At 42.1% G+C, this 23,477-nt stretch overlaps 1 protein-coding gene across 1 annotated transcript in view; it reads right to left on the bottom strand.

The window, feature by feature from the left end:
- LOC126267503 (nephrin-like) overlaps positions 1 to 23,477 on the bottom strand; it is an 880,351-nt gene that overhangs the window by 560,621 nt on the left and 296,253 nt on the right. Inside the window, exon 2 of the mRNA XM_049972800.1 lies at positions 12,937 to 13,066. Coding sequence (XP_049828757.1) covers positions 12,937 to 13,066 — 130 coding nt within the window. The remainder of the gene's footprint in view (positions 1 to 12,936; positions 13,067 to 23,477) is intronic.

Below are 23,477 nucleotides of genomic sequence, written 5' to 3'. Positions count from 1 at the left end.
GTGTTGTCTAGGTAAAAGATTTGCTTAACATCACCCATTTCGTGATCCTAAATTTTGGTGTTAAGTTTCTCACTTTCCTCATTTCTGCTACTTCACGTTAGTTTCTCATTACTCTCGATTTATGTATTTTGTTCTCTATCCCTATTTTGTTCATATTGGACAGTACATTTCATTCAACACATCCTATAATTTTACTTCACTTTCATGGAGTATAGCAATGTCATCAACGAATCTTATTCTATCAGTTCAACCCTGAATTTTATTCCCATTCTGGAATCATTATTTTGTCTCCATTATTGCTTCTTCTATGTATAAGTGCTGCTGGCTCCATAATGCTGTGGCCGTGGTTTCATGGAATGCAGTGGATCCAGTGGTCCAGCTGAACTGATCATTGACTGGAAGTGGTTACGTTCGGCTACCAGGAGACCATCCGCATTTAAACTATCGTCCCCGGCGCTGGTTTGCTCTCGAATCTGATGAAAATAACCATATCAGTGAACCGGTCATGAACCGATCACACTAGCATACTCTCTGCCATATTTCCCTATTAATAACAAATCATAGTATTTGCTGCTGATTTTGACATTAACCTGTATTTTTCTGAGCAGAAATTCTTACCATCTTTCCTTTTCACTCTGTTGACGCCTATTACATTTAGATCGAGTCTTTGGATTTCTATTTTCAGATTTGATAGCTTTTCTGATACCTTCAGACTTCTCACATTCCATGCTGCAAGTGATAAAATGTTATCCCTTCGATGGTTATTCTACATTTTTCTCGTCGTCACCATGCCTGGCAGTCCCCTCCCAGATATCGAATGTAGGCTAATCCGTATCTTTTTCCAATGGACCTGTTTCAGTTGAAGGCAATGCATCTTTTGAACACACATTATGTGTCTTTAGTGGAGCAATTTGTCTTGCTTTCGGCATCATCATGCTGTTGATCATTTCAGTTTCTTTTGCATTTCTTGGCGTATTTTCCCACGAAAAGAGCAAGGTTGTTAGTTACTTATATGTGTCATATCATTTGAAGGATTTTTTGTATCGAAATGACGTGGAACGAATGGGCTTACATGTTATAATACGTATTTAGTGTTGACATTGATGAACACATTATTGTTTTATTCCTGCTTATACAACTATACTTTTAAAAAAGTTTATTATTTGATTCTTTTCTTTTTTTTTACTGGCTACCACTTTTGAAATAGAAATTCGTCAGTGGAATAGAAGGATTCGTTGAAGAGAAATGACTTTAAATCAGATTTAGAACCCGTTTCTCTAGCAGTCTGAAATGCTGTGTTATTGGGAAAATGATTAACACATTATATTCCTGAATACTGAACTCCTCTGTGAGTCACTGACAGCTTTAACAATGAGTAATAAACGCCATTTTTTGGTCTAGTGTTGCAGGTATGTACATCATAGTTCTTCTCACATTATTTTGGATTTTTTAATATGGATTTTAATATCGAAAATATGTATTGCGAAGGCACAGTTAGAATGCCTAGTTTGTTGAAGTCAACTTCACATATTATTCTTAGCGTTCATTTTTGTGCAATCAATACTTTGGTAAGTTACTACAGAAAATTAATCTGACAATGCAATATATGTCAGGAAGCTGATGCTTTTGTTTCCAAGACTAATCTTTATTTGATGAGCAGAAGATGCTGAGCTTCATTGCTTGAGAAGCTCACCACTATGATTCTTCCAATTCAAGCTTTCATCAATATGTATACCTGAAAATTTGGAGAGTTATTTATAACCTAGTTACTGACTCCTACTCACACGCTACATCAATTTTTGATATGGCTATTTTTGAACAGAAATCAGTATAGTGTCTTTTTTCAATAGTAGAGGTGAGTCATTTACTAACACTTCTGTTCCTTTCTCTCTGATGGGATTTATTACGTCACTAGAATCGTCTGCAAAAAGCGTAAGTATTGCTAGTTGAATATTGAGAGTCCTTCACTTATATAAGCAATAGGAATGGACCAAAAATTGAAACCTGTGGCAACCGATTTACTATTTTTTTTCTTTGTCTCAGTCACAAAGTTTTTTCAAACTTTCCAAAATAATCTGAATTACTCAGCACAACATTTTTCATTTTGTTTGTAAAGTATGATTCAGACCAGCTATGTGTAAAGCCATCAGTTCCATAAAACTTGACTTTTTCTGAGAGGGTTTGATGGTGTACACAATCGAGGGAGATAAGAAAAAAAAACAGGCATTGTATTATAATTTTCTGCTTATACTATTTGATGAGTGAATGAGTAAGAGAGCGTTCTCTGTCATGCAATCTCCTTCGGTGGCACCTGAAAGCGTACCTTTTGAATCGGCAGAAGAGCCGCCAGATTTTCTGCCATACTATGGGACAAAGAGCAGGAAGTTAGGACGTGTGCTGCAGACACAGACTGAGACCAGTGTGTCCGCCGCCCGACAAGAAACGATATATGCTGCGCCCTATTTAAGATGACATACTTCTTCGTGTGCCTGTTGTGTATGGTGTCCTTTGTGAGTGACGCAGCATCTAAATGGGTAAGAGAATTCGCACTGTTAAAGAGCTTTGTACTTAGCAAAAGCGACATATTACACAAAGAGAGATGACATGTCGGCCTTATCTGAGCAGAACTTGGAAAACTGACACAAAATACAATTTTAAAACATGAGTATTACACTTGCGTCAACATACTGGGATCCGTTATAAAAAAGGCGGAATAGATTAGAATGAAGGGAAAGAATTTTAACAGAGACCAAGGCTACACACACAGTAGGGTGTGGGGGAAGGCTTCATATGTGACGACGAATGCTTAGTGCTTGTAGGGAGGCGGCAGCGGCAGCTTCAAAGGTGGCCCGGCCCCTCGCGACAGCTGACGTTTCTCGGTCCCGCCACGAACGGGAGCTGCTATGAGCTGGCCAATCAGTGTCGGCACACGCGTCGTTTCGGCCCTCTCTGACACCTGCCAGAGTCCGCAATCGTGGCTATTTAAGCGGAGAACAGTGCCAGCCCTGGTTCGCCCTGACGTCTACCCTTCCTACCAACTTTAACCCCACCATCCTCCTCCTCCTCTTCCTCAGGCGTCCCTCTCCTGCCCCCTCCCCTACTCTGAGTGGCTTTCCCCTTCCTACACTACCTCGCTCTCCTGTGCTCTCTTTCAGTGTCTGCAACACATCTTGACTTGTCTTCCCTCTTCATCTCCTGCACTTCCTTTCTCCTGCCTCTTGATGCGCTCCCTGTTCCCAGCCTTTTCCTCTTCCCCCACAACCCCAACCCCTTCCCTCTTTTTTTCCTCCTCCTCTCCGACCTCCAGCTCTTTGGCAGGTCTCTACCAGCAGTTTTTATTGTGAGTGTGTGTTCCGTTATTTCCAGTTTTTTTTGTAAGTGTTTCGCTGGGCATGATTTCTGTACTGTGGCCATCTTTCAACTTGTGTTTGACTCCAGTGATTTTAAGTGTGCAACGACTTGCCAGCTGTTTTCTTTTAACTTAAAGTTGACTTTTTAATTGTCCCCAAAGTGTCCCTGTATTGGTGTATATTTTAAATCCCATCATATCCATTTACTGTACATTTATGTCCCTTTTTTACCCCCATTTTTATGTAAGAGTTCCTCTTGTCTTCCTGTTAAAGATATTTGGCTGAAGAGCGGTGTACTGTGCTGCTGCCAGCCCTCCCCTGCCCATATGAGACAGGGGAATGAAATTACAATAAATGAAACAAAACAGCCCAGGTAGTCAGTGGTTTTACTCCTGACAACAGTGTCAGAGATGATCATCGAAAACTTGAGAATTTTATTCGAATTGACACAGCTTGAAAACTGAAATTTTACTCACATATGATGCTAACATTTTGATAATGATTCTGTGTGTTGTGCTCAACTGTATCTAATTATGATTCAACATGCGATTCCAAATTCTACTACTTTCTTGTTACAGCTTTATCATACACATTGATAGCCCAGGTAACAGACGTCCTCACTGGTTCTACTGCTGTGATCTTCACAACCATTGCTGTTTTCATAGCCATCCGCTGTAGCCGAGCGGTTCTAGACGCTTCAGTCCTGCTCTGCGCTGCTGATACAGTCACAGGTACGAATCCTGCATCGGGCATGGCTCTAAATCTACATCTACATTCATACTCAGCAAGCCACCCAAAGGTGTGTGGCGGAGGGCACTTTACGTGCCACTGTCATTACCTACCTTTCCTGTTCCAGTCGCGTATGGTTCGCGGGAAGAACGACTGTCTCAAAGCCTCCGTGCGCGCTCGAATCTCTCTAATTTTACATTCGTGATCTCCACGGTAGGTATATGTAGGGGGAAGCAGTATATTCGATACCTCATCCAGAAACGCACCCTCTCGAAACCTGGCGAGCAAGCTACACCGCGATGCAAAGCGCCTCTCTTGCAAAGTCTGCCACTTGATTTTGCTAAACATCTCCGTAACGCTATCACGGTTACCAAATAACCCTGTGACGAAACGCGCCGCTCTTCTTTGGATCTTATCTATCTCCTCTGTCAACCCGATCTGGTACGGATCCCACACTGATGAGCAATACTCAAGTATAGGTCGAACGAGTGGTTTGTAAGCCACCTCCTATGTTGATGGACAACATTTTCTAAGAAATCTCCCAATGAATCTCAACCTGGAACCCGCCTTACCAACAATTAATTTTGTATGATCATTCCATTTCAAATCGTTCCGCACGCATACTCCCAGATAGTTAACAGAAGTAACTGCTACCAGTGTTTGTTCCGCTATCATGTGTGTGATGTCCTTAGGTTAGTAAGGTTTAAGTAGTCCTAAGTCTAGGGGACTGATGACCTTAGATCTTAAGTTCCATAGTGCTTGGACCCATTAGATTTTTTTGCTGTTCTCATAGGGTTTCATAAAAATGGTGGTTATGAACGAGCACCTGTTTTGAAACAGCTGGTAAGATTTTGTTTGTCGATTGGAGACATTGATTCATTTCCTTTCTTTTTCCAGGAACATTTTGACTGTTAACTCATTTTGAATTTCTCGCATTCCATATCTAACCATGGAGCATATCACTTCTGCTCAAGTTGTGCTAATCGTTAAAAATGTTTTATCAGAATCGACAAAGTTATGCTGCAACTGTCGGGCGACTTTGCACGATTCTAGAGCGTAAAGAGGCACCAAATGAGTCAATAGCTCGCAGACTTCTGACAACGTTTACTGAGATGCGTTGAACACTACACTTTAAAAATCCTTGGCATTGTAGTTGTGGCCAAAGTGAGCAGAACATTGCAGTGGTTCGTGTCAGTGTGGCTGATACCCTGATGAAATCTATTCGTCACCACTGCTAACAATTGGGCTTGAACTGTTCTTCAGTAAGAGAATTCTCTAGTGTGATCTCCTTACCACAACTATGAGATTCAGTTGATGTAGAAGCTGAAAGACACTGATCCCCAGGAGAGATGACAGTTTGATCATTGAATTCTGAGAAAACAATAGGGGAACAACAGTTTTGCAAACAAAATCATCTTCAGCAATGCAGCATATTTCCACTTAAATGGTTTTATGAATGAGCAGAACTACCATATCAGAGAGTCATAAAATGCTTCCATAATCCAAGAAAGGGAAGCGTATCAACAACGAGTGACAGTTTGCTGTGCCTTTTTGTCGGGCGACGTCATCAGCTCTTATTTCTTTGAAGACTTGGTAGGACAATCTGTGAAAGTCAATTGAGACCGATGCTGTATGATGATAAGACAGTTTTTGTGGCCTCGTCTGAGTGGAATGGACATCAAAGAGTAGTGATTTCAGTAGCATAGTTCCACCTGCCATATCTCCCATGAAACAATTCATTTGCTCCACGAGTGGTGCCCGTATCGCATAATTTCTCGCAATGCTATTCATCAATGGCCACCAAGGTTATGCGACTTAACTCCTTGTGAAGTTTTTCCTTTGGTCATCTTACAATAATAGTGTGTGCCAATAAACTCCGAAACATCCATGACTTGATAGAGGAATTTCGACGAAGTGTCAGTGAAATGAACGTGGAAAATTGTGGTGCACTCAAAGTGAATTTCATGGATGAAATTCTTTCCTGACAGCGCAGTAGAGGATTTCATACGCTTAACATTTTCCATACGTGAAATGGGAAGGTTACACGAACATCTTCATGTTATTTTGTAAAAATAAATTTCTTACTTCGATATATCGAACCCGCCGTGTTTTTTGTATAGGATAAACTTGAACGCCACCGACAAAGGTTATTCAGAGGTTGCCGAAAGATAGATTCTGAGTATTTAGGTGTAAGGTTCCCATGATCTCCAGCACTTCTTTTGGACAACAGTGGACTGGCCACGGTGGTCTTGTTCAATGGCCACTTCGGTCATTAGAGATGACATTAACTGACTCTCTCCCCCTGTGGATGTAAAGAGCATAGATTACGAGAATCTGGTTCATAATAGCACGGATCTACGTCTATATAGACATACGTAATCCGCAAGCTAACCAATGGTGCTTGGCAGGGAGGACGTTGTACCACTACGAGTAATTTCTTTTCTTGTTCTGCTTGCAAACAGAAAGAGAGAAGGACTACTGTGTCTCGAGTTATCAGCCACGTTAAGTGATTTAAAATACACGAACTTTCGGCCGAGGACTCCTCGGCAACTGTCAAGTGGAAACTACTTTTTGGTTATTAGTACCAACCTTACATAGTTGAGCCACCTTCTATTACCGTCCCCGGTACTCGCTCCAGCACAGTCTATCCAACATAACTGTCTACATCCACACGGTATTTTATATACTCCCAGCGTTCTGAAACATGCATCTTCTCTCAAAGGCATCTAGAGCTGTAGAATTTTTGCTGGAAACCTGAAGACGAAATCGAAGAAATGAAATGAGCGAATGGCATCGTTGGCCGGGAGGCCTCATCTTGGGAAGTTCAGCCACCAACTGAAAGTCTTATTTCTGTCGACGTCTCAATAGGTGACTTGTGCAGCTGTGATGAGGGTGAAATGATGATGACAACACAACGTCAAATCTGCGAGCGGATAAAATCTCCAATACGGCAGGAAATAGAACCTGGGCCCTGTTACATGGGAGGCGAGCATGTTACCATCCAGCTAAGCAGAGGAACACGGAATCGATTTTTCGCCTCTTGTGGAGCTGACTAATCTTTCCTGTTTCTGAATCACAGAACGGCAAAAATAGAAGCTTCTTCGGATACTCCTCTGGGTGATTCTGTTTACGTGTTTTCGGAGCGGCATGGAGTGGCCGAGCTGTTTGAGGCGTCACGTCACGGACTGTGCAGTCCCTCCTGCCGGAGGTTCGAGTCCTCCCTCGGGCATGTGTGTGTGTGTTGTTCTTAGCATAAGTTTGTTTACGTAGTCTGTAAGTCTAGGGCCGATGACCTAAACAGTTTGATCCCTTAGAAATTCACACATATTGGAACATTTGAAACACACCTTCACAAACAGAGAGAGTTAATAACGCATTGGAGGTCAAACACATTTGAACACACATTTGTTTTCTGAAAGACGGCTTGTGAAATATGGCAGTTATTGTAGCCGTTTTCTTTAAATACTTTCCGTAAGAGGCTCAGTTCCTTTGTCAGGTTTCCAGCGTCTGAGACGGCATCCGTTCTATGCACCAACGTCCTCAGAAAAGAACGTTTCTGCGACGGTTGGTGACACCTGTTAACTTGCAGATATCAGACGGTATGGGAAATATTATGGCTGAGATAACCATTTGTTTTACAGTGGATGAGGACGTCAAGGAACAGCAAAGCACCATCTTCCTCTACTGTCACCGTGAACTTGATGTCACGGATATTACTGATGTGGTACGCGAATTTTCCAAATTTATCAAGTCCATGGAACCAGACATCGAGAAACGGTAAAAGCAGCTGGGCTTCGCAGATGCCGTGTCCACAGCAATGTCCTCAATGTACTCTTTAAACAGGCTGCCTAAAACAGGAGCTAATGGGTTCCCCATCGCGAAGTCGTCGGTCTGGTTAAAGTATTCTCCGTCATACAAAAGATACGATGGCGTCAGTGCATGGTTAAATAAATCCACAAGAGTGTCGTCAAGTATATGGGAAGAAAGATTGTAAGGTGTCAGGCAAATCCAACAGCTTCCATGAAAACCCTGACATGATAGCAAATCCGGCAATATGTCACATAGCTCCGAATAAATCCTGACGTTGAATTAACCAAAGTAATACGGGCAATGAGTGAGCAAAAGGAATACCACAGACTAACGGAAGAATGCCAAAATGCATGTCATACCTCCCCACAGTGAAATAGACGCAGTTCCAAGGGGAGAAACGAGAACAGAACCCAAGAGCAGAGCCGTGTAGGCTAGAAGGCCCTACGATGAGGACACCCACTTCGCCGCCCGACTGCCAAGAGCATCCCCCAGCCCCTGTTAAAAGATAGAGCCCTCCAAAAGAACAGTATAGATCTTACGATAACACTAAAAGGGCCATACCAGCTGCAAGTTTTAGCGTGAGACTATACGTGTCTCTGTTACGTAGCAAACATCAAAAAACATTGCCCCATCCACGAAAAGTATAACGTTTCTCATTGGATAGACTGAATTGTGGTAGGCGGAGCTTAAGGTTAACATTGAGACGCTGATTGGTCAGTTGAAAACACAGCCAGATACCTTTTTCTTAAACCAACTTCGGAAAATTGTAGTAAGGAGAAGTTTGAGAGAGCTGCCACCAAGATGGCGAGGTATGTGGAACTGCATCGCCCACCGCCCCTGACGCTGCCTAACCACCGACAAAGTAATGAACGCACGCGATGCCCCATAAGAGCGCATAAGGCTTCACTCATAACTGCAGAAGTCTCATCTTTTACATCCCCTTCTTACGTAATACTAGTGTCGATCGTCAATTAAACTTCTTGATATTCACATTTGCTACTTGAAGTTAAAATCTGAAAGATATTCGTGTTATACAATTCCAGATAAGCCAAATCAGCCACTGTAATTTACGACAAGTTAAATAAGTAATTAAAGATAATTGACAGTCACTGTAGACCATTTTTGATAGTTTTCTCTTTTATGAAACTTAATTTAAACGTAGATTATAGATGTGATACGGCATAGGTCATCGTTCGATCCATTATAGAACTTGGACACCAATTCAGGGAATATTCGTTCACATTCTTGTTGAACGCAATTGGTTTTTATCATCCTGTACTAAAATATTTCGTTTTATCAATAGTGCAATTTATAAATAATGTTTTGTGAGTAGAATAAAATTTCCAATGGTAAACTTAACTGCTTTTTCTGCGTTATTTTGCCAGGTAACTAAAAATAGGAAAGCCTTGAACCCCTTCCACTAAATTTAGTTAGCATTAAGATTCTTTTACAGGGTGTGCAGTGGAGCTGACGCTGAAATAATTAAGTATTTGATTATATCATCGCTAGTCTCACTGAACTCCTCTCAATTCTACATGTCATGTGTGGTCTGGCGTCTCCTTACCAGCAACAGGTCCCAGGTTCAAACTAGTCAATTCCCTAAAAAAACACGCTCAGAGCGTCGTTGCGCGAAAGTGGTAGGGACACACGACTTAGAACAAACAGACACCACGCAGAATGTTAGATGATCGATGAAATCTTTGATTGTAATGCGAATGATTAATGACATTCCACCAAAGCTGACCATAATTACTCCTCCTCCAACATGCGAGCGTTTACTTCGACTGATGAAGTCGGTCGTATTCTTGATGTTGTACACACAGTGCAAGGAGGCTGGCTTGTGTATCTGTTTGTCGAGCAGACTGTACAGTGCTTGTACAGTGCTGTGTAGAACGAGAGATGTTTTTCCTTCGGTACCCTGAGGAAACAGCGATAGCATGCTCCAGACAACGGACATCATACTGCATTCGAAATGACTATGTTGTTACACTGTTCTAGGACAGCGTCATAAAAGAACCGACCGTGATAAAAATTTGTGACAACAACCTCAATAAAGACGGCGGCCTGCAGCTAAGCAGGACATTGGAAGGTTGTAGCGGGAGCAAGGGCGCATCGAAAACGTTCCTTGACGCCACTGGGAGCCTGATAGAATTTTATCACTACATATCGCCGCAAAACCATGCACTTGTATAATACTGTCTATATGTCTCTTTAAGAGCCCTAAATGCTCTTATATCCGTGGTCCTTACGTGAAATATATGTTGCCGCCAGTAGAATGTTTTTTATGTCACCGTTAAATTCCGGTTCTCTGCATTTTATCATTTTCTGTGGAAAGAACGTCGTCTTCCCATCAAGGATTCCCATTTCATCTCTGTGACACTCACGTGATTATTCAGCTTACCGGCAAAAAATGTAGCAGAACGCTGCTGCATTGTTCCGATATGTTCCTTTATTCAGACCTGTAGGAAATTCGAAAGACTCGGGAAGAATAGAGCAAAATTTAATATGACAAAACGGTGAACAGAATGATCACTACAACCATGCTTACAATGGACAGTAACATACTGATCAACCGGAACACTATGACCACCTACCCAATAGCTGGTACGTCGACCTTTGGCATGGATAACAGTGGCGAGGTGTCGTGGTACAGAAGTAGTGAGGCCTTGGTAAGTCGCTGTTCTAGTTAGCACCACATGTATACACATAAGACACGTAATCCTCATAAATTCGAGGGAGGAGGGTGATGAGCTCTGACTTGGCATACCATGTGTGTTCGATCGGCTTCAAATCTGGCGACGTGGGGGGGGGGGGGGGGCTGAGTATCAATTGGAACTGGCCACTGTGTTTCTCGAAACACCCCATTACATAGCGGGCCTCGTGATATGGCGCATTATCTTGCTGCAAAATGCCACTATTGGAGAATATGATCGTCATGTACACCATGTAATCTTCATGGAACCTTACAGCAGCACCACTGGACTAATGGATGCCACGTGAATGTTTCCCACAGCGTAATGGAGGCGCCACAAGCTTGTCCCCTTCCCACAGTGTAGGTGTCGAGTTAGTGTTCCCCTGGAACACTACGGATTCTCGCCCTCCCAACGGCATGATGAAGGTATAGGGATTCATCGTACCATGCAACGTTCTGCCACCGCGCCAGCGTCCAGTTTCGATTGTCACATACACATTTCAATAGCGATTTCCGATGTCGTGGTGTTCAGATTGGCCCGTGAATGGGTCGTCCTCAGCGGATGCCCATCATTAGGAGTGTTCGGTGCACTGTGTGTTCAGGCAAACTTGTACTCTTCGCAGCACTGAAGTCTGATGTCAGTTCCGCCACAATTTGCCGCCTGTCCTGTTTTACTAATCTGCCCACCCTACGACGTCCATCTGTAACGAGGATTGGGCCTCCGATGTCACGATGACTGGATGTGGTTCACCTTGGTTTCGCCACGTGTTGAAGGCACTCACCACCGCATTCCTCTAACACCGACAAGTCGTGTAGCTTCCGAAATTCTGGAAAACTGGCAGTTAGGATGTCCAAAATGAGTCCATGCACGGTCTATTGCCAATTAAGCCTGTAAAACCTCTATATATACACAGAATGGTGAAAGCAGCAAGCGAAGCACTATCCTTCATTACAACGTTCTGGTAAGTTCAACTGTAACAACGGTATGCAAGGCAGCATTGCTAAATTCGTTTGGGCTTCAGGAACCATGGGAAGGTCACAGAGTGTGGCTGAAAGATATGAAAAGGAATGAGCTCACCACCACTGCACAAAACAAAAGAGGTTCTCACACCACAGGGATGAACATGACTCTGAGAATGGACCAGAAATATTTTGAGCTGCAGCGTATTAACAAAACTCCGAAATATCAAAGTCACTGCAGCAGGCGACTAAAACGGACCAGGTGCACTTTGGCCATGAATTTTCCATGAATAATATTTATGACGACTTCCACATTTGATTTTGCAAAGAGAGAGACGTTAATCCACTGCCAATGGACAAATACAGAATAATACGTGTTTCCAGCATACCACAAGTTACACTTGTCTGAAAGAGAATAAATTGATCTAATACTTAAGTAATCAAGTTAGTAGTTAATGAAACAAGTGTTCTCAATTAATGTAGCAACTTGAGGGAGACACAAATACTACGTTGAAGATTTCTTTCTTTGTTCTAACTGAGGTCATGATTCTAGAATCATTTCCGATAAATGCTTTTGTCATAGTGAAAGCTAAACATTACACACTTGAGTGAAATACTGTACAACGTACCTTAAGTCTGAACTATCTAAAATGTTGAAAGTTTAATCTTTTTTCATTGTTTGCTTTAATTATTTCAGAAAATGTAAATAAACAAATAAATTGTGTCCCTTTCGTGGCGCTTGTTCTAAAATAAAAGAAATATGGTAACCTACATCAGAACGGTTGATTCAGTAATGATCTAACATACGATTTGACTCATTAGCATTAACCAGCCTCCTCAGTAACAAATGAAAATACCACATTTTTATGTAGCATACAGATTTAAAATAGGTTTGCTCATTTTCCTCAGAAGTACTCACTTGTGGGTTATCATGTTCTTGCTCACAGCCCTAAATTTCAAATGTATTTTAACTATCTAGGTCACTACTTCGTACTGAAGATTGTCTCTTGAAACTGCGCATTTGCAGTTATCTGGCAAACAACCTCTTTGCGCTCGAACGTCTAAAGAAATGTTTTGGCATCTGTTATTGTATATCACCCTCCTCCACCGAGTATATTCCTTCATATGTGTTATTTTTATTTACCATAAGATATAATCCCTATCAGTGATGTTCTGAAACTCGTATATGAAAACATTATGAGTCAGGCCTGAAAGCGTGCTCAAACAAGGTTATGACTAATAAGGCTACAGCTCGTGAGATGCAGGAAATCGATATCGATTGCAGTTTATGAGATATTTTCATTTCTCATTACGTAATCCATTACAGACACTTAGTGAATAACTGTACAGATTTTTTTTGACTTGATGAAGAGGAGATTACACAGAAAACCTTACCTGTAGATGGCGGTCTTCTCATTCTTGAACCAGATGACGAGTATCACGGAATCATTGTGTGAAGGCGGCGTCAGGTCACACGGCAACCTCGCGCTACCATTCACCACGGACAGCACCTGCACCACTCGACCTAAACAAAAACCAAAATACAGTCATCAGTGTGCGGTCGCCACCAGGACCTGTGGGGATACATATCAGTTTACAGTACCAACACAAAGTACTTCATCTTTTATAGGCAGTGCTCAGAACGTATTTAGAACTGAATCTCCTATACAGGTAATCAGATTAGTTTTACGACATCCTTAGTGCCGCATTAAGATGAAAAAGAGCCCATAGACTGATTACCACCCGGGCCCCTCTGTAGTTTTCCTATCTTTTTAAATTTTGCTTTATTGGCGCTGAGGTCCTTCACATGAGTAATCAAAAATTTCCCTTACCAAACAAATTATACATATATGAAGCTTGTGGGTTCAACAAAATACCTAGCGTTTGCAATTACAGACAACTCGAACTGGAACCATCACACTGAAAACTTTATTGGCAGATCACTTAGACGGTGTAGTAACAAATGGGGCAAAGAGATTGCCTTCAATACGCTTGTCCGTTGTCTGCTGGCGTATTGCTGGGCTTCTTACCAGGTATAATTCATAGCGGGCACGCAAAAAGTAGAAAAAGAAAAGCTCTTTTGGTTCTGTGGTGAATCAGGGGAGAGAGCATCGTGGATATGAATAGCGAGTTAGCGTGTCAATCAGTAAAACGTAGGCTTATTTCGTTGCGACGATATTTTTCCATGGATTTCAGTTACCAACTATCTCTTCCAAATTGCAAAATATTTTCTTGACTTTCACGTACACATGGACAAGGAAGTATTGTAATGAAATAACGGCAATCGGAGCTCACACTGAACGATTCAGGTCTTAATTTTTCCGATTTGCTGTTCGAGACTGAAACTGCAGAGAAATAGTCTGAAATTGGTTGTATTAATCATTTTCTAAAATAAATAAATAAAATAAAAAAATAAAAGTAAGAGTTGCTGGATTTCGTGTAGATGAATTTGAAGAGAACTTCTACCGAGGCTTTATTTCACTAACATAAGCGTTAATAGGTGCTGTGTAGGCTTTATTCCACTAACATAAGCGTTAATAGGTGCTGTGTATATCGATTTTTGAACAAATGCAAGAAATATAATCCGCTCCTCGTAGCGCACTAAAATTACAAGTTGATCTTATTATCTACACTCAAATAGCAAACAGGAATCAGAGTTAATTTCAATAACAGGTCTCCATAACAAACATGAAGTAAAATTTGAAGGTCACGTCATACTTATGTGATGTATCCGCTGAAACAGACCCAGGGAATAGGGGGCTTTTGCTCCTGCAGTCGCTAAGTAGGAAGAGTAAGGCAGTCACTGTACCCGGATTATACCTTCACTGAATTGACACTTGTCCGCCAATAAAGGAGTTGACTTGTACAGACTTTATTGAAATTGATGAAGAATTATTACAAGTCACGTTAAGAAAATGTTTCTTATTATAAATGTACAGGATTTACAGGGAATAAGACTAGAAAATGAGACATCAAAACAAGTAAATGATTTGTTATTTGACAGTAAAGTAACTGTTGGCGGCCCATGTAGGAGTGATGTAAAATGCCGACTCACTATACAAAGAAAAGCATTTCTGGATAAATCATTTCTAAAGGTATTTGTCTCGTATGAGACCTTCCACAGAAGTGGAGTAGGAGGAGATTAGTGTTTAACGTCCCGTCGACAACGAGGTCATTAGAGACGGAGCGCAAGCTCGGGTGAATGAAGAATGGGGAAGGAAATCGGCCGTGCCCTTTCAAAGGAACCATCCCGGCATTTGCCTGAAGCGATTTAGGGAAATCACGGAAAACCTAAATCAGGATGGCCGGAGACTGGATTGAACCGTCGTCCCCCCGAACGCGAGTCCAGTGTGCTGACCACTGCGCCATGTCGCTCGGTACAGAAGTGGAACATGGATGATAAGCATTTTAGTTAAGAAGGAAATAGCACCATTTGGAATGTGGACCTAGAGATGAGTGGTAAGGATATATTAGTACATCAAATAACAAATTATGAGGTCCTGATTAAATTAGGGGTGAAACAAATTTATGGTATAGCGTGACTAAAACTAGAAATTTTATGAGAGGACACTTCCGGAGACATGGACGAATCGCCGCGAGGGATTAGCCGAGCGGTCTAGGGCGTTGCCCTCATGGACTGTGTGGCTGGTCCTGGCGGAGGTTCGAGTCCCCCCTCGGGCATGGGTGTGTGTGTTTGTCCTTCGGATAATTTAGGTTAAATAGTGTGTAAGCTTAGTGACTGTTGACGTTAGCAGTTAAGTCCTACAAGGTTTAACACACTTTGGACATGGACGAATCGTCAGTTTTGGAACAGAGGAGTGTGTGGCTGTTAACAACTGTAGAGGAAGACAAACAGAGTAATGTGGTAAGCGTGTTCAAATGTATGAACGTTGCAGTAGTCTTTCAGAGAAGTAGAGGTTGGCATGGAATGGACTCAAGTGAATAGGAGCATCAAACCTGTCCTCGGAGTGAAGACCACAAAAACAGGAAGGTTTGGCTCTGACGATGGAATATAATTTCGCAGCGTAGTCCACAGTTTTGTGCCACACAATAAAGCGCCGTGACATTAATTTTGGGAAAACCTGACCTACGTTGTGTGAAGTGGTGAGCGCTCGAAAGCGAACAGTGAGTCTTTCGGATATACAGAAAAGCCCTCAGAAGTATCTAAGCACGTTAAAGAGTGGAAGCATGTATGAAAACTTTACCGAAATGCGAAAAAATAAAACGAGGAGTACACGGACATAGAATGCAGAATTTTTGAAAGGAACTTAAAACAGGCTCGCACTAGGAGAACTTACTGAGCTAGAGTATCACTAACATTTGCACTGACAAAAATCTCTATCAGACGTGACTGTTAAGATTGTCCTACTATATTGCTCAGCGGTGTAATTGTTTCGTGCGAAACGGTTGCAACAAATGAATTTTAGGCAAGTTTTGCTAACAAAGTGTGGCAAATAATCTCTGGAGATATTACTGACGTGTCAGTTTATAATAGTGCTCAGTAGATCACAATGGAGCAGAATATACAAATGATGCTACTTTACGATTACTAACGCAAAAAATGTCATTTAATGAAATACAATATACAGTGGGAACAATCTGTTATATCTAGATGTTTGAAGTTACTTTACAGTTCTGTTCACGTAACCTAAACAGTAGAACCATTATAAATTCAGATCTGCAAACCGTTTATTTTCCTCCAAAAAGCTAAGCATTGCAGCTGTGAGGCCACCTGACAGCGAGGAGGCGATAGCATGTGTTTCACGTGCTATGGGGTCATTAGGAGCATTTTCAATAGTGTTTCGACATATATTTGAAATGTCGTTTTTGCAACGTGAAGCTGATATCGAAAATGGTTCAAATGGCTCTGAGCACTATGGGACTTAACATCTGTGGTCATCAGTCCCCTAGAACTTAGATTTACTTAAACCTAACTAAGGACATCACACACATCCATGCCCGAGGCAGGATTCGAACCTTCGTCCGTAGCAGTCGCGCGTTTCCGGACTGAGCGCCTGAACCGCTAGACCACCGCGGCCGGCCTCATCTAGGAGCTCTCTATCGAACAGGCTAATAAAACACGAATTTAAAAATTATTTTGTGTGTAACGAGAAAAACGACACTTTCCGCCGAAAAAACGAGATGAACGGTATTCATTTGGGCTGTCACCAGCTACACGTTGCAAAAACGCAACACCAGAGGAAATGCTCCTGAAGACCCATAGGATAGGCACTAGGTATGTGCTACACAAGAGGAGTAGGTGGTGGAGGGAGGAGTAAACAACGCGCAGGGAAAACGCGTTTCTGCTGTTGTGCACATAACGTCGCTAAGGTACTCTCAACGCCCATACTTCTATGTTGGAAGTCATTTGTTTAGTGTATCATTTTCGATTAGTTGCTTCGGTTCAGTGTGTGATTCTAAGTAAATGTGTTAAGATGTGTGTGAATTCCAAGGGACCAACGGTCCTTAGACTTACACACTGCTTAAATTAACTTCTGCTAAGAAGAATACCCACATACCCATGCCCGAGGGAGCACTCGAACCTCCTGCAGGAGAGGCTGCGCAATCCGTGACATACGTCTCAAACCACGCTACCACTCCGCACGGCAAGTAAAAGTGTTTGGAGTACATTTAAGGAATAGCATACTGTGCTGTTGTTGGCTATAATCGTAACACAAAAGATACTGAAGTTATTCCTTCATACGATTCCTCACGATGCATGTATGCATAAGATTAGATGTCGGAATGATGTAAAAAGAAGCTGTGTAAGGCGTAAACGCTGGAATATGCTCTCATTTCGAAGGGACTTATTGAGCAACGTCGGCCCCTTTTGTTTTACAATTTTCTCGTCTCCCGCATGAGTGCGCAGCCGCGGTATACAATGTGCTGTTTATCTAGGGGGCGTGGTGGTGGCGTTGCGACCGGGATGCGAGGCGTTACCGCAAGGAGCAGTGAGTGAGCTGGGACCGGTGGAGCTTGAGCGGTGACGTCCTTTTATCTTGGTGTGAAGGGGGTCACGTGGCTCAAATTTGTGACCAGACGTAGTGACGTTCGGCATTGGGAACTTTGTATATGTACAACAAGTGTACATCGAACGAGGTGGCGCGGTGGTTAGCACACTAGTCTCGCATTCGGGAGAATGACGGTTCAAATCTGCGACCGGCTATCCTGATTTACCTATTCCGTCATTTCCCTAAATCGCTTCAGGCAAGTACATGGACGGTTCCTTTGAAAGGGCACGGCTGATTTCCTTCCCCTTCCTTCTCTAATCCTAGTTTGGAAAATGGAAATGAACGTACGGCAAGCTGTGCCGTTTGTTAAAATGTACACAGTCCGGTTTAAATGATAACATTTAATCGTGATTTCACATTAAAAATTTCGAGTTTCTCGACTTGTCTATGAAAAGATACAATTCGATAAAAGGCCTTGTTTCACTTTAAAACTGCTGTTAGTATTAAAAATGTTGTTCCCGTTTCAATTGTTGTCTAAAACGAATGTTGCTGATCTCAGACATTGTTTCTCTTAGTAAATACATAGTGTTTTTAAATAGTAATAACCTAAACTCTGACAAATGGTCAATGTTTTCTACTTGGAGCAACGGCTCAGTTCTTTCTCTTGTTTTATTTTGGTTACGCTGCAAGATGACATTTAGCTTATTATGTTTGAGACCTGCCATATTTCATACCACTCTGTGGAATGCTTAAGCCTGAAGCATTTCGATCATGCGACTTAACTTGTAGTAGTGCGAATGACAATTCATCACGTATAACGGAAGTAACGGAGCTAATCTTTTAAAGTAGGTGGGATAAGTTGAAAAAGCCTAGTGACTTTACAAAAGCTTTCAGCACGCACGAATTGCGCTGATAAATGCTAATTTCGTAATCACGTTGTACGTTATCATACAGATAAAGTTAATTAACAGAACCCCTAGAGGTACTGTTTATCCAGAAATAATTAAAATTTGTCTTTGCGCTAGGTATCGTCCAAAGACAAGGCAAGGAAAACAGAGAGACTTTTCCTTTGCAAAGCAGGGAATTGGTATATTTTATTGCCTTAGGACAGAATGAGTAATATTTACCTAAATTATGCTATCTAATAATGGAAAGTTCACATCGCACCCCATTCAGTTTTAGTGGCAAGATGGTCCAGCGGATAGCCCATTAAGGACGAAAACAGGAATAAGGTGAACTGAATTGTGGGGAAAAAAACAGCAAAATCGAAACAGTCAACGGACCGAGCTCAACATGTGCAACATCGAACGAATTTCATTCGTCCCTTTTTTTTTTTTTTTTTTTTTTTTCACCTTCATGAACTTCCCATCTGGTCATTGACGTGTCTCTTCGCTGTATTCATATTTTTGTCTATGTAATGGTGTAACATCTGTTTGCAACAGCGAGGTGTAAGGAAGGTCCAGACGTACGTACCTTCTAATTGTTCTACAAGAATATCACGTGTTATGACTCTTTGGTTCCGTATCGGATGTTTTGACTCTTGAATTCCTTTGTGGTAACATACTTCGCATCGTTTTTGTCGTTTTCATTTCTGTGAGAGGTGTATCCGGCATCTTCATGCTCTCACTATCCATAACATTCACTTGCGGCATTAATATATTCTTACCTCATGATTCATTTTCACTGACCAATTTTGTGAAAAAAGATGAAGGGCACTAGGAAGATTTAAATACGGATCTCCCACTCTGTAGTGCTACACGGTAACCATACAGTGACAACGCCGTGCTTCGTTAAATTCGCTCGACGTTGCACATCTTCAGCCTGGAACGTTCACTACTTCTATTTTGCTTCTTTTTTCACAGTTCAGTATACCTTCTGATGTTTTCATGTTTGATCTGTTTTCAGTTTTTCGACTGGTTAGCCACTGGGCCATTTTACCACTAAATCTGAGGGGGATCAGATGGGGAGTTTGTAAGAACTCTGACAGTGTTCGTCACCACTGGATCACCTACTACATAGCAAGATTCCAAAACTGATGGTTCCAAGATTTGTCTTATTATATGAATGCGTGGTGTCTGTTCTTTCAGATGTGTCCGAAATAACAGACACCACTTGAAATCCACAGCTATGATACATGCTGTATAAACTGAAGGTGGCCTGAAGAGAAAGGAAAAGTCCCGGGTGCGAGCCCCGGTCCGTCACACATTTCCTTTCTCTAGTTTCCGCCGCTTCCTCCTACAATCCCGTTGCTGCTTTTATCATTAGTTCCTTCTCTTCCCTTTCCTTTCTCCCTCGTTCATCTTCAGTTTACATAATTTGACTCACATCCGCTCTTATTGCCCACTCTACAACAAAGGAAGGCATAGTGTGCGAATTCTTTTAAGTTTCCTGTGAATCTTATTTTACAGACTCTTATGTTATCGTGCTTATTCCCTTTAACGAATAAATTTAAATAGTTTGTATCTACGTGTAACGTCACCACAAAAAATATAAACATAATTATCATTCACTTTCAGCGTAACCTCCCAACAAAAAATTCCGTAACCTACCATTAATACAATGACTAACCTATCAATAAAATTGTGGCTCACTTATAAACTTTCAATAATTGACTGTGAATTTAAACTGGTAAATGTTGGACGTCAGCAGTGCTGTGTCATGGCCTTGAAAGATCATTCTGAGTAAATAGAAAATTCTTACCTCAATAAGATCGCCGGATAATGCGTATATATCTGCTCCTATAAGAAATTTTTCTGGCACAGCTCAGTGCAATGCTGGCCGATAGATTGGTCATGTATAAAAAGAAAACTGACTTTTCTTTACAATCAGGATTACCATGGATTGGAGAAATTAGTAAATTCTTTAAATTGAGAGTGTCAAAAGTTAATTTTTATAAGAGACATTATTATTAAGAGACTTTTTGAAAAACATTTACATGGGACTTGATATAACAATAGTACATATGCGCGAGGCTGCTTTTACCTTATACTACATCGCTCAGGCACCGCCATCGCTCCACACGACCGGCCCAGCCAACACGATACATCAGACTGCTAGCCACTACTACCACAACTGCTACACAATTCCTACTGCAGTCAACACTGCTCTTTGGTCTGAGATTCTCTTGTAGCTTACATATCGCAGGCAGCGCGTGAGCAATCCTTCGAAATTACTTCTGCTCGAGTGCGCTACCAACAAATTCCTTAATCATGGACCTCTTACAAACGTTCTGTACCAACACTGAAGGTGATGTACAAAGAATATCACTGTGACGAAAAGAATATAAAAAGTGTGTGTGACAATTAGATAATCTTGTTAAAACGGTCTCTGCAATTAAGTCATTTGAAACGACAGCGGCTACCTATCAAGTCACTTAAACTTGTGATTCATGCAGAATAAATACTGCATTAATTAGAAACTATTTTCTAACTGAAACTTCTCTCAGAGCCAACGTAGGAAGTTGGGTGCTCATTTCCAACATTCAGTTTGAGAGAAACTTTCAAAATAAACTACTAGTGTAGCTTGTAGTTTTTATGTTCTGTACGTGTTTCTGTGTTGTAGCCGTCTGATTTCTTTACGTCACCTGTGGCTGTTTAAAAGCTGGGCAAGCAGTAGCGTTCCAGAATTACCGTAATAGCAGCTTACGTTTATTATTTCAGCAGTAACTGAAGCACTGAACAAATGCATGGCGGAAATGCGCTGTTCCCGCGGCAAAAGCTACGTCTAAGCGACGTCACAGAGTAGCTGATAATATTGCAGAAAGCCTGTTAATAAACTCTACCTTTTGTGCTCTACTTTTTGTGCGGATCTTGGTGCAATATGGATAAACCGTCTCATCTCGTACCACACAAAGAGCACTTGACTCTCAGACAGGATATCAAAGGTAAAGTTACATTCCTTTTCACACGACGGGAAAATTTCATGTCGTCAGTCCATCACTGGCCGCCCAGTATACGTCGTAGCTTCCCAACTACTTACGTTGTTATTATTTCAATTACTTTCATTGCTGTTTAAGTAAAAGGTGGTACTGTTTTTGTCGCAGCGCAATGGATCCAGTGAACTGGCAGGCGAGTAGGAAGTTCCACTAGCAGCAGGGCTCCACAAAAAATGTACAAACCGTGCAGTCGGGAGCACAGCCCTGCAAGCAACGAGTACTGTAGGCTGTACCAGCTCCATCATCAGCGGAAATAGGCTGGAGAAGCGGGAGAACCGTGGAGAGCCTTCTGTGAGCGAAAATATCGCTCGCGGGGGAGATTTTAAGACATCTGTATCGTCTACCTCTTCCCCCCACGTAACAGATGATTTACTTCAAGCTATGGATCAGCGCAAAATTGGTACTGGAAGCGTTTTCATTTTCCCTTTCACTTAGGCTACAGATCCTGATTTTTTCCCAACGTTACAAGTGATTACACTGAATTAATATAAACTAACAAATTCATTAACAAACTTACGTTTTCTTTTTTCAACGCTGCTAACAATCGCACTTGTACCTTGCGCTATCTGCTCTTTAACAGAGCGCTAAAGTACATGCAAGCTGGCTTTAATGACGTCTGCCATGTCGTGTGTTGGAAGCATGACTGTTGTGTTCAATAACAGAACCATGCGAAATTACACTACTGGCCATTAAAATTGCTACACCAAGAAGAAATGCAGATGATAATCAGGTATTCATTGGACAAACATTTGATACCAGAACTGACATGTGATTACATTTTCAAGTCCTGAGGAATCAGTACCCAGAAAAACCACATCTGGCCGTAATAACGGCCTTGATACGCCTGGGCATTGAGTCAAACAGAGCTTGGGTGGCGTGGACAGGTATAGCTGGCAATGCAGCTTCAACACGATACCATAGTTCATCAAGAGTAGTGACTGGCGTATTGTGACGAGCTAGTTGCTCGGCCACCATTGACCGGACGGTTTCAATTGGTGAGAGATCTGGAGAATGTGCTGACCATGCCAGCAGTCGAGCATTTTCTGTATCCGGAAAGGCCCTTATAGGACCTGCAACATTCAGTCGTGCATTACCCAGCTGAAATGCAGTGTGTCGCACGGATCGAATGAAGGGTTGAGCCACGGGTCGTAACACATCTGAAATATAACGGCCACTGTTCAAAGTGCCGTCAATGCGAACAAGAGGTGACCGAGACGTTTAACCAATGGCACCCCATACCATCCTGCCGGGTGATACGCCAGTATGGCGGTAACGAATACACGCTTGCAATGCGCGTTCACCGCGATGTCGTCAAACACGGATGCGACCATCGTGAACCGTAAACAGAAGCTGGATTCATCCGCAAAATGACGTTTTGCCATTCGTGCACCCAGCTTCGTCGTTGAGTACACCATCGCAGGCGCTCCTGTCTGTGATGCAGCGTCAAGTGTAACCCCAGCCATGGTCTCCGATCAGATAATCCATGCTGCTGCAAAAGTCCACGTACTGTTTGTGCAGATGGTTGTTGTCTTGCAAACGTCCCCATCACTTGATTCAGGGTCCGAGACGTGTCTGCACGATCCGCTATAGCCTTGCGGATAAGATGCCTGTCATCTCGACTGTTAGTGATACGAGGCCGTTGGGATCCAGCATGGCGTTCCGTATTACCATCTTGAACCCACCGTTTCCATATTCCGCTAACAGTCATTGGATCTCGACCAACGCAAGCAGCAATATCGTGATACGATAAATCGCAATCGCAATAGGCTGCAATCCAACCTTTATCAAAGTCGGAAACGTGATGGTGCGCATTTCTCCTCCTTACACGAGGCATCGCAATAACGTTTCACCCGGCAACGCCGGTCACCTGCTGTTTGTGTATGCGAAATCCGTTGGAAACTTTCCTGTCAGCACGTTGTAGGTGTCGCCACCGACGCCAGCCTTGTGTGAATGTTCTGAAAAGCTAATCGTTTGCATATCAGAGCATCTTCTTCCTGTCGGTTAAAATTCGCGTCTGTAGCACGTTAGCTTCGAGACGTAGCAATTGTAAT

Source organism: Schistocerca gregaria, chromosome 4, assembly GCF_023897955.1.
Source record: "Schistocerca gregaria isolate iqSchGreg1 chromosome 4, iqSchGreg1.2, whole genome shotgun sequence".
NCBI classification, from domain to species: Eukaryota; Metazoa; Arthropoda; class Insecta; order Orthoptera; family Acrididae; genus Schistocerca; species Schistocerca gregaria.
The sequence above is the reverse complement of the archived record's forward strand: the minus strand, read 5'-3'. Positions and strand labels throughout refer to the sequence as shown.